The 18,010-nt window shown below is 45.2% G+C and overlaps 1 protein-coding gene across 14 annotated transcripts in view; it reads right to left on the bottom strand.

Moving 5' to 3' along the window:
* Window positions 1–3,006: 3,006 nt before the first annotated feature.
* The window catches only part of camk2g1 (calcium/calmodulin-dependent protein kinase (CaM kinase) II gamma 1), a 28,373-nt gene continuing 13,369 nt past the window's right edge, over window positions 3,007–18,010 (bottom strand). Inside the window, exons 12-23 of one of the 14 annotated variants that reach the window (XM_030077245.1) lie at window positions 17,080–17,122; window positions 16,172–16,234; window positions 13,322–13,362; window positions 12,552–12,635; window positions 11,515–11,559; window positions 11,300–11,354; window positions 10,967–11,047; window positions 8,426–8,569; window positions 7,387–7,462; window positions 7,055–7,149; window positions 6,049–6,285; window positions 3,007–5,811 (exon numbers count right to left, since the gene is read on the bottom strand). In XM_030077245.1, the coding sequence (XP_029933105.1) occupies window positions 6,053–6,285; window positions 7,055–7,149; window positions 7,387–7,462; window positions 8,426–8,569; window positions 10,967–11,047; window positions 11,300–11,354; window positions 11,515–11,559; window positions 12,552–12,635; window positions 13,322–13,362; window positions 16,172–16,234; window positions 17,080–17,122 (960 nt within the window). In that variant the 3' untranslated portion in view covers window positions 3,007–5,811; window positions 6,049–6,052. The remainder of the gene's footprint in view (window positions 5,812–6,048; window positions 6,286–7,054; window positions 7,150–7,386; window positions 7,463–8,425; window positions 8,570–10,966; window positions 11,048–11,299; window positions 11,355–11,514; window positions 11,560–12,551; window positions 12,636–13,321; window positions 13,363–16,171; window positions 16,235–17,079; window positions 17,123–18,010) is intronic. The other 13 variants (XM_030077246.1, XM_030077252.1, XM_030077254.1 and 10 more) reach the window with 13 other exon arrangements.

Raw genomic sequence — 18,010 nt, 5'->3', positions numbered from 1 at the left:
GCTGATGAGGGACACTGGACTACAGAGTTAACAGATGGGTATAAGGCCAACAATGCTCCCCCGTCTACTCCCAGCCATGGAAACTGAGGAGCGTGGGGGTATTTGAGAAGCATGAAGGTGGTCAAGTCAATGCCAAATCTGATATCTACTCATTCAGTGAAAACACTTTCACCAAATTAAAAAAAAAAAAAAAAAAAAAAAAAACTCTTCCCATACTGCAGAACTGATGATACTGCGACATCGGCTCCATAAAGGCCAACAAGGTGCTTCATGAATTCAGATCATGATAAAGCTGCTGCTCAGAAATGATAATGCTATATAAAAGCAAAACAAATTCAATACAAAATTATTTATTTAACATTTATTTATTATTTTAACAAGATCACAGGCCACTTTTCTATAACAAGGCCTAGCGCCACATGAACACATACCCAGAACAAAATAAAAATTCCAAAATGAGCACCTGCAAATCATCTTCATCTGAATCTGAATAGTTTTAGTGATCAAAGGTAAGAAGACAATGTACAATAACAATAAAATACAATTAAGTAATATATAGTATATAATCACAAGTTGTGCTACTGGCACAACTTACCCCAAGGCCCTTTGGCACAAATTACCCCAAGCCCACCATTTTGAAAAAAATGCATCCCCCAGCTGTTTTGAGCTAACATCATGCTCACTGTATAGACTCATGGTGCAGCTTACTAAAGTACGAAAACCTGTGTGAACTGTTTTCAGAGCTTTCTATAATTGTTCAAACACAGCAATCAAAAAACCTTGATCATAGAAATTTTACTTTGGAGGGCAAAAAAATGTTTTTTTTTGAACTGAAATGTGCTTACCTCTCAAGCCATGTGTCTCCCTTCTTTGCAGGATGAGTGAAATGGATGCCTCTTCAGTAATATGTGGTCACATGACCAACTTCTATGGTTTTCTAGATAACAGGGGTGGCACTACTTGCCCCTTGGCACAAATTACCCCACTCTCCCCTATTGTATCATTTGTTATCAACTGTATTTAACCAACAGGTTTGTTATGGGCTTAAAATCCAAAAAGTGTTATCTGACCCACAGTATGCCATGTCTAATCTGGCCTAGCCCTATGCAGGAAAATGTTGTGTGTTCTGTCTATGTTAAGTAAAATGAGCTATTTGGTGTTTGAAGTCGTCTGTCTGCTTTTGTGGTGCTTGCAATCCTTTGCTTTCTGACTTAACCCACTGTGCCGTGTTGCTTTCACTTGACAAAATGAAAAAAATAGACACTGAGTAGGAGGGATATTCATGAGCACTCGGTGTTGGTCATTGTACAATTACAGCCATGTCCAGTGAACAGAGCAGATCCAGGGTTGTGTTAACGTGGAGGATTACAGGTTCCTCACCTTGTTTTAGCTGACATGGGTAGAACGAAGACCTCATAACCACAAATGTACCGTCTTGATTCTGATTGTTTAGCCCAAGGCATCATTTAAAGCGAATACTGTTCAGTCCAGATTAACCACAAGCTGAAACTACAAACAAGGAAACTGGTTCCAGTGTCAACAAAAGAAACCATTTACTTATCCCCGTTTTCTGGAAATGGATCGAAATGTCTTGCTGCAGAACTGAGGCCATGTGTTCTTCAAATGCTCGTGCCACTTCAGACCTCAGTACAGACGAGTGTATTTTAGTCTCAGCAGCAGTTCTGGGTCAGCACTTCCCCTAATTTTATTGACATAAAGAAGACAAGGGTTAGAGAGGGCTAACAAGAAGAAGACATCACCTGGAGTTTCTCCCTTCTTGTGTCTTTGAGAAAGTGAGAGAGAGTGTGAGAGAGAGAGAGAGTGTGTGTGTGTGTGTGTGTGTGTAGAAGTTAACTAACTGCTGAGCTCCTCTCATTAATCACACAGAGCAGAGGAACCGGGGGACCTGTCCTACATCTCAGGGACACACACACGCAGACTCACTCCTTAAAAATAACCGGGCCCGTCATAAATAAGACCACAAACCTTTTTTTTTTTTTTTTTTTTTTTTTTTTTAAATAAGGCTGCAGCATTATTCAACACCGCTACGGCTAAAAAAAGAGCACTGCAAAGATGTGCAGGGGCTGAAGTTGAGAGGCAGGACTGGCGCAGGAGCTGTTGAATGGCCAGCCGTGCCCGTTATATCCTGTGCATGTTAATGGCCATGAAGCTATGCCGAGGTATTCAGCGCTTGATCAGACTTAAGTTATGTGATGACAGACGGGCATGGAGGGCTAACAGTGCGCCTGCTGTGAGCCTGGACGGCGTTCAGAGCATCCAGTAACCCGGGGAAACGTGGTGCTGTTTACTCCCAGTCCACCCTGCTCAGATCAAAACCCCTCCGCTTTAACATTCAGTGTCATCGTCCCAAATGTCACCACGGATAAACAAGTTTCCTTCTTTCTCAACAGGAATCAAAGAAAGGAGCTGGGAAAAAAAAAAAAAAAATGTTGGCCGGCGTCCAGTGTGGCTGAACAATAACATGTTGCATAATTTGCAACACCTCTGCTGTCACGTGAAGCCCTATGGCTCCAAATTTGGCGATTTTCATGTTTGAACTTTTGTTTGACAGGTTGCCTGCTTTTCTAAGGGAAGCAAAGTCTAAGACACTTGACCTGATGAATCTTAAAAAAAAAAAAAAAGGCTAAAAGTAAGACTGGTTTCCTGAGAAGTTGATGTTTAGGTGCAAAGTTTCCCTCTGACTGAATATATGTGGCTTCAGAGAAATGTGAAAACAGTCCAACGAAGATGGTTGAAAGCACCAATAATAACCAATAACAAATTCTGGCAGGGTGCAAGGTCTGGGGGTGGACGAACGGCACCTCTCCAAGGACAAGATGCCTTTCCAACAAGACAATTACTGGACTCGGAACAAAATTATTGTCCAACAACTCCCTTGTCGAGCAGAATGACAAGCTTGAAATCAAGACAGAGTGACAGACCAGAGGTGAAACCGTATTTGTGGAGTGGGTGGGGAAAAAAAGAAGAGTTAGCGAGACAAACCAGTGCTGAAATAGTATTTTTATTAAATACTTTCAAGATCCAAGTTTTGAAGAATAACAAAGCTATGATGAAGACCAACTAACACTCAGACAAACACTTGATAGTCGTCAATTCATGGTTGTATTTCATTGTACATCATGATCATGCAAAAAACTCCATCCATGTGAAGGCTGGGGGAGAAAGCGCAGCCCAATAGTATATCATTACAACGCAGGGAAAATGCTAACATCGAGGGCCTCATACCAAGCTACGGCTCCTGAATCCTTTTTTAAAATTCATTTTTTGCGTTTTTATTTTTCATGTCACCTATTCAACATTCTGGATGGAGGAGGTTGTCATTTCAAAGATGCAAATATCATATATTATAAACACTATCTCCACCCTTATTCAGGTAGGTACATGGTAGAAATGCTTAACTGAAACATGCATATAACTAGGTCTCCCACTCTGGTTCAACAGTGCGGGTCACACAACTTGATGACCCACACCAACTCTTTCTCTCTCACTTTTCCCCTATCTTTGTTTTTGAAAGTCCTCTCTACCGAGCAGACAGAATTTAAAAACCACCAAGGGCAGAATACCTTAATAAATAATTTAGTCCTGATCAATCAATGATCATTCAATCATAATTTTTGCATTTTTAAACAAAAAAAATCTATCTTCCTCCCTCTTTATTTTTCCCTTTTCTGTGTGTGTGTGTGTGTGTGTTTGAGGGAGAGTGCAGAACTCTAGCTTGGCAGAGCGGCAAAAATTACCAAACGGCAAACGACAGTTAATAGCAACAGCGACGACAGCAAATATAAAAATAAAACCAAATAAAATCAAAACAGTAAAATAAAAATCAAAAACCAGTAACACGTGAACGGAGAAACGACAGAGAGAGGTACAAACGAACATTTCAAGAGCGGGGGAGGTTTTCAGACGTGGAGTCGGGGCGGGGCGGGGGGGGCGGATACAACCGTGCGGATGGATGGAGACGGTTAAGCAGCACAGCGAGGGTTAATGTCTGGTCACACAGCAGCGGTGCGGATATGTTACAGAGCCTCGACACACCACCAGGCGTGTGTGTGTGCGCGTGTGTGTGATATGTGACAGCTCACAGCATTGTGGAAACAGGGATGGGGACACTGTCATGAAGGTATTTAAACTTCTTCTTTTTTTTTTTTTTTTTGTTGAGGGGATGTGGTCAGCCTGTGTCACCCTGTGTGGTTGTCATTTCCCTGTGTCCAAAAACAGTCATGTGGCCATAGAACGAGAGCTGGTAACGTGTGGTTTTTTTTTGTTTTAGTCGCTGTATAACGACAGGAAAGAGAACACCCGCTATATATGAGGAAGAGCGTTAACCCCCCCCCACCCAAAAAAAAAAAAAAAAAATAAAGTGTTCAAAATGTTCAAAAGAGATTTTACGCCCTGGAGCCAAATCAGAGACTAAGGTCATATCCGGGTTAATACGGAGGTCATGGGGGCGGGGCCCACGACCAGATGCACAGGATGAGTGTCTCATAGATGCATGTACATATATTACACTTTTCTACATATATCTATACATACACTGTATTTACACAGTGATTATAAACAAACCAGGCCCTTGCAGAAAACAGAGAAAAGGAGAAGATAAAGGGTAGAAGAGGGCGAGGAGCAGAGGAAAAAGAGAGGGAAGGGGTGGGGCGGGGCAAATGAGGGAGAGGTGGCGGGCAAACATGCAAAACGCGGACGCCTTTCCCGGCCCTCGCTCTCCCTCCACTGCATACAGACACGAACTGAACGTCTCGACACGCGCGGCGGCTTTAAACTTGCACAAGAAAATCCCGTTTTAAAAACTCAAGTCGCTTTAAAAAGTAGCCTCAAATATAGGATCAGTCAGACACCGAGCTTCCGATTATTCACAGGAACGCAGTGGGACAGGACGCAAAAAAAAAAAAAAAAAAAAAAAAAAAAAAGAAAGAAAGAAAAAAGAAAAAGAAAAAGAAAGAAAAAAAAAAACACACAACAAACACGTCAACCTTGAACGCAGTCCCTCCCGGCTTTCCCTTCTCTTCGGAAAACAAGAATACAAACAAAAACATCAACACATGAACACATAAAAAGCCTAAAGTTCTACACTTTGGTGCTTCACGTTTTTTGATATCAAGTTTCTCTCGTCATCAAGTTCTCTCACGCATTCCGATTGAGCTGACTTGATTTTTTTTTTTTTCTTTTTCTTTTTTCTTCCCTCTGGACTTGCGCTGAGGGGGAAAATCTCCCTACATCTTTTACATCAACGTCTGGGTATCGAGCACAAACACGTTCGACCCGGTAAATTCCTAGAATGCCAAATGTGTCCAAAAAAATCTCAGCTGCTACCTCCACATTCCTCTCGGTTCCTCCCTTATTAGATAGTAAATATAAATGCTTGGTTGGGTTTTGGTGGTTTCTGGTACATCTAGTCATAATTTACACAGTATATTCATAACTCATACTCATAAACTGTCACAAGTTCAACTGTAAACCCTCTCCTCCCCCGGATGTCTCATCTCGCGCGGGCAGAAAAAAGATGGCTGCCAGGGGAGGGTGAGAGGGCAAAGACGCGCCCTCCTATCAGGCGCCAGATGCATGCATCATCCCATGGAGGCGGTGTCTGTGTTCAGCCGGCCCCCAGCAGGTCAAAGGAGGGACGGGATTGGTTGGTGTCGTGGAGAGGGATGCGATCTCACCCGGCCGGGCTCCTGGCATTAGCCAATCCACGCAGAGGACGTGCCTCTTAAACACGCTCGCTGAAAAACCTGCCCCCCAAAACACACACTCCAGTAGACTGGAGCTTCAGGACCACTGAGGAGAGAAGAGGAGGAGGAAGACATGCGTCAGTGTTATATGAGCAAAGAGCCACCACTTGAACCAAGCAGCACTTTTACAACAGAATAGAACGTAACATAGTGACCAGTTACAGTGAAAATGTACTAAAACTTGTCTGGTGGCTGCTTTTATCTTTAATCGTGTAAAAACATCTGAGTGAGCCAGCGTGAATGTGTGTGTGTGTGTGTGTGTGTGTGTTTGAGAGCTCGCTACCTGATCACTGGAGTGGTGCAGCGGGCGCTCCTGAGCAGTGGAAGTGAACGTTGAGCCACTTGCCATCGCGGCGATGCCACACCCTGGTCTCCTCTGATTGGCTGGAGCGAGGGCGGCCTGTCGAGTCCACAAACTGTGTGAGGCGGATGTAGGCGATGCACGCGGCGTCCTCTCCGATCAGGTGCACGTGTGGGTTCAGCAGGGTGGTGTGCACCGGCTTGCTGTTCTTGCTCAGCACTGCGCACAGAACAAAGGAACAGACAACTTCAACTGCTAATGCAAAATGGGGCTACAGTTTTTTTTTTTTTAACGTTGACATATTTCAGCTCTAAAATCAAAACAGTCACCGATTGACAGCTTACACTGCAAAAACACAAAATCTTACCAAGATTATTTGTCTTATTTCAAGTCAAAAATGTCTTATTTCAAGTCAAAATATCTCATTACACTTAAAATAAGACATGATCACCTCAGAGGTAAATTGTTTTTAGACAATTTTCACTTGTTTCAAGTGAAAATTCACTTGAAATAAGTGAAAATTAGCTAGAAACAAGAAACAAATTTTGCCAATGAAACAAGCAAATTTTCACTTGTTTCAAGTGAATTTTCACTTGAAACAAGAGACAACTGTCTAAAAACAAGTTACTTCTGAGGTGATCATGTCTTATTTTAAAGAGATATTTTGACTAGTAATAAGACATTTTTGACTTGAAATAAGACAAATAATCTTGGTAAGATTTTGAGTTTTTGCAGTGTAGACTTTTGAGTGTGAACTGTTTTGACCAAGCAGAAAAACAACAGGGTTTATCAAGGTGATCAAATCAGGCCATTTGATTTCAGATGGTGTCTTGCACCGTAACACCACTAAAATGGCTTTCCAAGCACTTTCCAGGAATTGTCCAAACTCTCTCATTGTCCCATGTGGAGGAAAAGCCCGACCCACCTGGTGCGCCAAGCCATTTAAAAACAAACCGTGCTCTGTGAATGGACACAGTCGGAGACTCACGGTTTTCAAAGTAGAACTTGTGGAAGTCCATGCCCTCCACCAGGTTCCCTAGAGCCTCAGGTTCAAAAGAGGTCAGCCCGGGATCACAAATCCTCCTGAGAGGGACAAATAAAGTGGGGAAGGAAGCGAGCGAGCGAGGGAGGGGGAGAGAGAGAGATGGAGAAAGTGAGACAGTTTAGAGCAGAGAGCCTCGGGAAAGTTCTGTATTCAGCAATAATTCAGCAATTCTACACAAAGCTGGTAGCTATAAAGTAGCACATTCCTCAGACTCCTTTACTTGATGCAAAACCCCTCAGTGGTTAATTTGTCACTGTTTTACATGATGTACTAACGTGTAGGCGTCGAAATCTCCATTGTTGACTGCTTCGATCAGTTGCTCTGTTATCTTGATAATCTCCTGTTTACGAGCTAGAGACAGGAGAGGGGGTGGGGGGCAGGAGAGAGAGAGCACAGGGGAGAGGGGAAGGGAGAGAAAGGTGGTAAATGGTGGGAAGAGAGAGGGAGACAGAGATAATAATAGGTGAGAGAATAATAAAGCATATGGCTGTTTTGTCCTGAGGACAGATCTGACAGATCTGACTTCCCATCCCTGTCTGCCTCTACACCTCCACCTGTCAGCTATCGGCCCTCTTCAACTCCATCACCCCGTCCCAACCCAGCTCAACCTCATCACGTCCCTGTCTCCTCTTCTCACCTTCCATCCCAAAACAACTGGCCAGAGATGACTCAGTGAGGCGTGACTGAGCCACAATCATTACACACGACTGCACAAAAAACACCTCCAGTTAAATTTAGCTATTTTTCTTTTGGCTTTTCTTATGAAGTGAACTGAGAACATCCTGCTACACCAACTTAAAAAGAAAAAAAAAAAAACAAAAAAACAAGATCCCATGATGCAAAAATCCATCTTAAGTCATTAGTGTTACTCTTAATATCTTATTTTCATTAACAAACAGAAAAGCTCTCTGCAAGTGGGGTGAGTGGAGCTCCTTATTTTAAGATGTCGATTCTCGTTTCAAGACGTTGTTGAAACAGACAATGAACTGAAAACAAGTGAAATTAGCTCACTCCGCTGAGATTTCCACTTGTTTAGAGGAAAACAAGATGCAAAGACTCAATAATTAACTAGGCCTTATTAAGGCTAGTGTTTCTGCAACCCGCACTGCAACAGTACAACAACCAATTATTTGACAAACCAAATATCTGTTAAGAGTGGTGACTTCACAAATGAACATCACTTGATCAGAAATCAAGGCCACTTTCTTCACTCCGGAGACAATGGATGCTTTAGCCATGCCAGGTTTTAGTCTGCAACACATTTGTTAGTAAGGTAGCGGGAAAGAATGTGAAGTAGTCCAGATGTGTTCTTACTGTGCTGAGTGCTGCTTTTAGTGAGGGCAGTGTCGCTCCCTAGAGGAGCGGCGGGCAGGGTGGACTGAGAGTGCTCAGAGTCGGGGCAGGAGCTGTTGCCTGTGCTGTTCCAGGCCATGCGCTTTACATCATGCGGTGGAACAGCTGGAACACACAACGAATGGTCAACACACACGAGGCAGAATCATACATGAAGCCCTGCATGCAATCGCCCGCACACACACACACCACTCATGCAGTTAGAGGTACGCACACGGCAAAAGAAAGTGACAAAATGGAACACAAAAAGGAACTCGGCTCATGTGGGTTAGTGTGCAGCGCATTTCATTAGAAAATAAATAAGAGACAGAAACAGCATAGAGAGTTAGTGTGGGTTTCTGGCAGGCTCGCGGAGGGGTAACGTGAGGACAGGATGGGGAGAGCAAGCTGGAAGCAAGATGAGCGCAACTGTGCTCGTGGTGCTGAGCGATGTGGGCGTACAGAGTCATTTACCAGCCTGCTCCGTTCACCTCTACTCTACCACTGATCTACAAAGTCTCTTCTGATGAAACACGGAATCCAGCAAAGACAAGATCGAAACCGCCGTTTGTTACTGGTTCAGGTTAGGCCAGCAGGGAGACGAGCATGTTGAGGAAGGAAGAGACGGGGAGGGGACAGGAGGGAAGAGTGGAGGCTGAAACCTGCCAGCTGGGAGCAGCTGTGGAGGGAGGAGAGAGACAGAGCATCCCTCAGTGCAGGTGTGTGTGAGGAGAACAGGAGGTAAGGATGAGAGAGAAAAAGGGCTACAGGAGAACAGAGTAGAACGGCATACAAGGAGAGGAAGGAAGAGTAGGTTAGAGAACAAAGAAGAAGAGATGAAAAGAGCAAAAGTGTAAAATAGAGCGCTGGAGAGGAGAGTGGAGGAGGGAACGATGGAGATGAGAGAAATGTGTGCGAGGCTCCTATCGAGCCAGACGGGCCTCTGCAGAGCAGCAGAGGAGGAGGCCAGCTTAGGACGCACAGCTGCATGGTAAGCAAGGTTTCCTCCAGCTGGATCTGTCACATTAGGAGGACAGGGGGGAAGATGTAGTGATCAACAAGGAACACACACACACACACACACCGCACAAACACACTCACACACACACACGCGCGCGCACGCCAGAGCACGAAAAGACAGGGTTCCCACCGTGGCCCCAATATTAAATTCAATGACTAATGATTTTTCCAAAAGTAAGTCAGAGCGCCTCTGTGGCTTGAAAATGTCTTTGTCCTTCTTGGTTTGTTAAACTGCTGATACACAAGCAATTTTTTTTAGGCCAAACTCAGGACAATAATTTCCCACTGCAAACAATTTGTCAGTTGGAAATCTAACCGAGCTCGACCAGGGAGCAAGCTTTGCTGGCAGTGTTTCAACATCAGCCGATCAGAGACAAGAAAACTGGTCAGGTGACCTGTCCTCAACCAAAAACAGTTGTGTGAAGTGGTGTGACGAGAGCAAGGCAATGCTGATAACACATGAAATGAATAAATTCTATTACTAGGAGGTTATCAAAAATAGGCCTATGTGTATATAAAAGGGGAACACATTCTATATAATGTATTTTTTGACCTTTTTCAGAGCTGTCATTATGACATGAGCAGCAGATAAACAGGTGTTACTGATGACATGAATGAAGGTTCTGTTCAGTTCAGGTCTAACAGAGTCAGGGTGCTGCTGTTGTTCACACTGGACCAATGGGAAGGCTCTGCTACACTTACATGGAATGGTGCTTTAGTTAATGTCAATAGTTGCGCCTGTGTTTAACCTGTTATTTCATGTCAGAAAGGTACATTAATCTAATATGAGCTACAATAATAACTACAATTGTTAAATAATAAACAACTAGGAAATAACAGCAGCAATAATTTTAATACATTTAATCTAGCTAGCCAGCTGATGGCTGCCAGTGGAATAAATGATTCTTTATTGATAACGACATAAGCCTAAAATATGATTATTACCTTGCAGTGGAAAAGACGAGGCCAAGACAACAGGGATGGTGGCAGGGTGTGTTATTTCATCCACTGTAAAATTTGTCAGTTGGTGTTGCACTTTGCCAAGCTGCTTACACTCAGATTCTGCCCCCCAAAACTTGCCCGTGTATCATCAGCTTTCGAGACTGTTTTTAGCTTAGAAGAGTTGTAAAGCTGCACAGGCGAGCATACACTGTGCAGGGCATAAAAACAGCTGGAAAATGCCATCTAATATAATGCAAGTGTGAAACAAGGTGTAAAATGATGAGTGAACCCTTGGTAAAATATCCTGAGCTTCCCTAAGCTTCCTGAATTTAGCAAATGTCCTAACTTTCCCTGCCTGGATCTCGTCTCTAAAATTCCATGATATTCCAGAAAGTCTGTAACCAGTGGGAACCCTGAAAAAAGCTTGTGGACCAGAGTGAAGGGGGATCAAACATGTAAGAGGTCATTGGCAGTGACTACAAAAGGCCAGGGTGGGGGGTGGGGGGTGGGGTCCTTGCCAGGGGCGACCATATAGCTTTTGGTTGCCATGGATACACTTACTGGCAGGTGAGCTTTGAGGTGAGGACAGAAGGGGGGGCATCTCCTCTGTGGCGCTGTTCTGACTCAGCGCCGAGCTGTCCGCTAGAACACACACACACACACACACAAAACGCAGCCAGACACACAACACATATATACACACACAGACACATGAACACACCACAAGCACACAGTCAAGAGTGTGAGAGACACATGTAGTATCTCGCCACGCCTGGCACTAGCCAGTCACTACGGTTAAATGCACACACTTCTCTAGATAAGAGCCTGTTGGAGGGAGAGAAAGATTAAGAGCGGGGAAATGAGGAAAAAAAAAAAAAAAAAAAGACTGAGTACCTTTCCTACCTTTCATTTCCTCCTCGTCATTGGTGGTGTTGCTCTCTGTTGATCCCTGGAGTGCGGAGCGGGTGAGAAATAAAGTGCAGAAAGACAAGAGAGATTAATGAAGCTCGCAGCCGGTCTAAGAGGCTTCAGAGTCATCAGGCGGCTGGATGATGGAGTCACACACACACACACACACACACACACACACACACACACACACATCTCACCTTGACACCGTCAGGAGGGTTGTGGACGACTGTGCTCTGAGATTCCTGGGACACACAACGGAAGAGTCAGTCCCAAACAACACATGCTTCCATCAGTGTGTCTCAACTGGCTTTGCATTGGGACCTAAATTCTATCTACACTTTGAAATCACAACCTCACAAAAAAAAAGTCCCCCGTTTGAGCTGTTTTCTGCCCCCTTGTCCTGGCACCAGCATCTTGTGACCTACTTTTGGGTCCCAAACCACCAGCTGAGAAACACTACCTTAACCACCCTACCAGATGGTGTATTATGCAATCACATCACTAGAAGATGTTAAAAATAATGCATGCTAGTAAAGTGTTAATAACTATGGCATGCTAGTCACGGATGATAGCACATAAGTGAAGTTTGGCAGTATGATGGGATGTCAGTGGAGGCATGATACACAGGTTAGGGTGGGAGAAGAGAGCCGGGCGAGATCAGGAGGACTGAGTAGGGTGTTAGGACATGGTTTCAAGGAACAGATGATTGCGGTGAGAAAGTTAGGTCAATTTATGGAGGGAATGATTGAGATAAAAGCACAGGAAAGAAGGATTTTATACAGAGAAGGGCACCGGGGGCTTCAGATGATAAGACTAAATAGCTGGATGGCAGGAGGGGCAGCTAGGACGGCCAGGACTCCACAGTGCTCTGTGCTACCACTTTAGAGCCACATAATCCTACAGAGACATTCATGCTCCCTAGAGAACTACAAAAAAAAAGGGGCACATGTGCAACCTGAGATTCAAAGTAACAATGGGCAGTTTCAGTTTTCACAGCTTTTCCTTCTTTAAGTGTCTTGTCTGCTTGAAATCAGTTCACGTTCAAGAGCACATGTGCACCTTAGGGGTAAAAACGATGACGAAAGCATGTGGATTCGGTAATGTTAGGGCGCAGCACCCCCTGGATGGTAGATGAGGGGTGAAAAGCGGAAACTATGACACTGCAGGATGAGATACGACTATGGGTCTACTGGGGTTAGGGGGCAGGAACCGGCACTGCGGCGGCCTACTGTACCATTTGGGAGTTGGAGGCCATGTTGCTGTCTTTCAGGGCATTGATGGCGCTCACTATACTGTTCTTACTGTTGTTGGTTGAAGGCTGGGACAAAGATGCACATACGAAGTGAGAACACACACACACATTAGAATCACACAGCGTTTAGGGAATGGGGGTAATGTTGGTAGAGGCTCCCAGGCTGTTGGGAGCCAACAGGGTAAATGAGAGGGTGAGTGCCGAAGAATGGCCTCTAGATCATCCGTTTTACTGCTTCACTAACTCTCTATGCCTCTGCCACTTAACTGCACAGAGTGACCCCTGGGGCAGGGGAGGAAGAGAAAGGGAGGCGGAAGGTAGCAGGAGGACAAGGGGTGGGGTGGTGGGGGGGCTTCATAGTGGCAGAGGATGAGTGTGTGGAAAAGAGAGCAGCAAACCTCTGACTGAAACTGACAGAGGGAGAAAAGCAAGAGACCAACAGGGAGAAAGAGGAGGCTGATTATTACTCAGGGATGTGATTGGAATACAAGAAAAACAGGAGACCAGCAACCTCCCTTTAGAACGGAGTGGAAATTTTTCTGTCGAGTAAAAAAAATTCTGAAAAGACTATGAAAAATGACATCCCTCATTATAGTATGGAAAGGACATTGCTGAATACAATATTAAGGAGGAGAGAGTGAGCGAGAGTGGGACAGCCAGAGACCTAGAAAAACAGAGTGAGAAGGCAGAAAGGAATCAGACAAGAGAGGAGGAGAACAAAGGAGGGCAGAGGTTTGAGTAAACAGCCTTACCTTAGCTGAGTCGGACTTCTTGTTGAGTAAACTTTTGCACGCTGTAAAAGGAGGATAGAGAGGGAGAGAAAAAAGACGCAAAAGAACATGAGTTTCACAGTTTACCACAGCCTCCATGCCTGGTTTCACACATCAGCTTTCTCACAACAACCAACCACTTCAACAACAAACCGGAAAAAAAAAAAAAAAAACCAACACATGTGTCTTTCATACAGCGCTAGCCTACATTTCATTTCAAATTGCCTGTGAACTTAATGGTTTTGCTGGCCATTTTCTCCTTAGCCGAAAAACCCATTCACATCATAATCCATTCATTGTCATCTGGGGATGAGGGGAAACCTGAGAGCAAAGTAAACTTTCTCAATCCATTTCCTGTCTGGCAGCCCCCAGCAGATCTAAAAGAGAGTGATGGTCAGACTCAAACTGCCGCCAGGGCTGACGAGGATGAGCCAGGTTAATGTAAATCATTGATTTCCTTTAAAGGCCCGAGTCATTCTCCCCTCAGACTAAAGCTCTAAAGCTCTCAACTGTCTGTTGCCACCCTCTCTTTTTTTCTACAGACAGACAGACACACACACACACACAGACAGACACACAGGTTCCAAAAATCTTATCTTATGTTTCTTACCTTTCAAAAAGAAATGGGAGAGGAAAGGGGGAAAAAGGGAAGATTGAAAGAGAGGGCTCAGTATTATAATACAAAAGAGAGGGGGTGAGGGGTACAGCACTTAAGGCAGCAAACAGTTTCCCGTGGTAACTCATCATGCTCCATAGTCTTGGGTGTTGTGTTGATATGCAGGTTCTACCTTGGCCTGGCCATGCAGCATCCAAAATAAACTACAGCCCCCAGGATGCACAGCTTACATTCAAGCAACCAGGAGGGAGGAGGTGATTGGTCGGTGTGCAAACATCTGCTTCAGTGGGCTACCGCAGCAGCCAACAGGGTGTGAATACCGACAGTATGGGACCCCGTTCCAGTGCTCTCTCAATGCACCCTTCCCTCAGAAAATGATCTCACTGGCCTGATGTGACTACATGGGATTGATCAGGTGATGCACAGCGGGTAAGATGCACGACTCCAGCAACCTGTCAGCTCAGTGATGACCATGGAGGGACGCATCAGGAAAGCATCTGAAGGCACACCTCCCATATGGTATTACCACACAAGACATCTGCATGCGAAAGGCAGCAAGGCAAACATAACCTTCTATAAACTCAAACACAGATGCTTCAAACAAAACACTTCTCTCACACTGTGCTACAATGTCACTGGGTAAGAGGGAGCATCATAAGCAAACTGCCAAGCTTTGCCTCAGCCATACTGGTGGAGTGTATAAGCTAGCAGTTACAAGAAGGGTCAGAGTTTTGCAATGGTGAGTGACATCATCGTAGCCAATCAGGGCTGGATAATTCGAGGGCCAGGTCTGGGGTGCCTGGTTTTGGAGTGATGATGTCATATGTATTCACAGCACTTACGAACAGGTGATTGGTCCAGTCTCAGACAGGGAGCCCAACACTTGGAGGGCTTGAACTGACAATCACACCACCACTGTCACCCTGAATCCCAGCGTACCAATCACACATTGCAGGGGAAACACCCACCTCCCCAAAGGCTCACACATTCTCAAATGAGGGCATCTCTCTGCGGGTCATCCCCCCCTTTCACCTCTGTTCTACTGACACATCCTAGATATATAGAGATGTCATGCACACTGTAGAGCAGAGGAGATTCCCCACTCTGAAAAAGATCACAGAGAATCTATCCTGCTCTACATTGTCAATTTCTACTGTACACTCAATCCATGGAGCCACCTTCGGAATCGCCGACCTTCACCACTCCTCCACAACCAGTAGGATGCTGGTTTTAATACTTTTAAAAAGAAAAGGCTTCCATCCTTCCCTCCTTGGAGGAATCTAGTGTGTCACTGGGTATTTCACAGAACTGTGGCTCCAGGCTTGCCGTCACGGAGGCTTGTGGCATTACTTCAAGGAGGCAAGGAGGCCTTTTCAAAGTACTAAAACAGGTCTGGGGAGGGGAGACGAGACGGTGGATGTGATTAATCTCAAGAGATTCATCAGGAAGGCTGCATGATGTTGATAGTTTCAACAGTTGGCTCAGGTAACGCGCCACCAAGGCAGCCCTCCCATCCTCCGTCTCTGTCTAAAACTCTCCCCCAGCTCCTCAACATCCGCCTCTCCGCTCTCTTCCCAGATCCAGGTCTGACGATGGCAGCACGCCAACCCAGCTCCTGCCGGCCCCTGCAGTGTCAGTCCCCAACCCCAAGATACACGCCCCTCCCCAACCCAGCATATACCCTGCCCCCCCTCCCCCCACAGCTCTGGCCAGGGGACAGCAAATGGAGCAGCATTTGGAGTCGTGATGGAGCCTGCTGGTAGTGAAGACAAATAACTGCAATTTGGGAGATGAAATGGCAGGATACGAGTTCAAGGCTGAGTGGCAGCGAGGTGTAAATGTAAAAAGCACTTTTGAGTGCAGATGGGGAAAAGCACAGGGAGGATTGAATCGATTACCATTTAAGTGACGCTGATGTGCTGAGTGCATGACGGTGTGCACGTGAGGAACATCTGATGTTGGTGCATCATAGACAAGGATGATTTGCATCCAGCAGACACCTGTGCATGTCTGTGTGTGTGTGTGTGTGTGTGTGTGAACCTGTGTGTGTGTGTGCATGAATGATGTTAAGAGGATGGCATGCTGGCAGGGGCTGCATGCATGAGTTTGGGCAGGGGAGGAGGGGGGGGGCAGGGACAGACTGTATTATGACCCCATAGCCAGGAAGTAGCTGTGTGTGTAGAGAGGAAGTGGATGGGCGTGTCTTTGGGACGTACCTTCCTGAGCCAGTGAGGCAGTGGAGGAGGCGGCAGCAGCAGAGTTGGTATGCTGCCGGCCCACTATTGGACAGAAATGCTACAGTTGGGAGGGGCTATGCAAATGATGCAGGCCTGTCTCACCAGTGCTATGTCATTCAGTCATGGGCCCAGACAGCTACAGGCAGTGCAAGCTACAGCCCAAATATATTACACTGCCAACTGCATCCTGTTGGACGGAGTGTGATAGAAACGGGCTAAAGCACAGACGGGCAGCCCTGTGGCTCTCTGGGCCCAGGGCTGAAATCATTAGCCATTAGACTAACTGTTTCTTTAAAGGCTGGGGACAAAACTTCAACCAATATAAGTCACTCTCAGCACCCTGACATAGAAACACAGAATCTTAGTGGTCATCTGTTTTATAACACCACACTTGCCCCCGACATAAAAATCTCCATTAACTCCAGACCTCCCTCTTTCACACACACGCTCCACGGCCAGGAAAAAAGAGGAAACACACACACAAAGACACACAGATACACACAGACAGGGAGAGATACATTAGCATAGACAAGGACGTGACTGATGCCCACATACAGTATCGTACATGACAAAATATCACATTTTGACTGCTTACATACATCACAATGCAATGCACTGCTAACAAAATATTAATACAAACATGACATGTTTTCTTCTATCACTCAAGAAGGAACTTCTCCTTTCAAATCCGCTTTCTGTGTTTTAAGCGAGCATACTCCTTTAGGCACAGACAAAAACGTATTGTTATTTTGAGCATGAGTGGGCTGAGTGTGTGTGTGAGGTGAGGGGGGTTAAAGGAGGTGCAGAGGACTCTATCCACCTTCCTTCCTCCTCCTCCTCCCTCTGTATGTGCTGCGAGGGAGGGCGAGGGCGAAGGGCACACCCACCTGAGAAGTTTCTGGACACCAGCATGGTGGTGAGAATGGCTCCCTGGAGGGAAAGAGGAAGTGGGAGAGAGAAGTGAGCGAGGTCAAAGCAGCGCAGGGATTATGTTTAGTTTTACAGGATAGCACATTTTTTCGCAGGCATGCAGCTTCATATTCATTTCTAATGGGATAATATCACATTACCATCTCCCTGCCTTTTTTTCCCCTGGTCTTCAAGATCCTTTTCCACAAATCAAGTCCATTTTTATCGAGCCATAATTGAACTCCTAGTCCCATAATCATCCTCTAATGTGCAAATGCGTTTAGATGATGTCACACAAAAAGAGGGCCACTTTGTGCTTCAACTATTCATTTGAATTTGCTGCAGTGATACAGTGATCAGTGGCAACACATACATAAAGCCAAATCTTATGACGATCAGAAGACAGACAAAACATGCTCTGGGTTTCTAAAACTAATCACACTGTGGCATAAGCAGTACTTCTATGTATGAATGTAAAATGTTACATCCCATGCTGTCGCGTGGCTCCGTCTCTCAATAAGTCTGTTTTCTTCATCAAGGTTTAGATTAAGGCAGCTGATCAACTAATGAACCAAAGAGCCGAGACCACATTCAGATAAACTGATAAATAATTAGGTTTATGTGCCATTGAGATAAATGTGCCGTGGTACTGTGAAGAACCTGTACTTGTTTGTGATCCTCATCAAGTCCCTACGTGATGATAAAGGAGATGTACAGAGGGCAGAGGAGACAGATGGAGAGTGCTACTCTCCAAGGCAGGAAGATAAAAGAGGGGAGCTAGAAAGGCAGCAGCAGAGTTTCAGAGGGGAAAAGGAGAATTTCTTGTGAAGGCAAAGTTTGGGGGGAAAACTATAAAACTACTGGGGAAGTTGAGGCATCAGATCTGTATTAATGATCAGGAGAAAAAGC

This window comes from Myripristis murdjan, chromosome 19 (assembly GCF_902150065.1).
Source record: "Myripristis murdjan chromosome 19, fMyrMur1.1, whole genome shotgun sequence".
NCBI lineage: Eukaryota > Metazoa > Chordata > Actinopteri > Holocentriformes > Holocentridae > Myripristis > Myripristis murdjan.
This window is presented reverse-complemented; position numbering and strand designations above follow the sequence as displayed.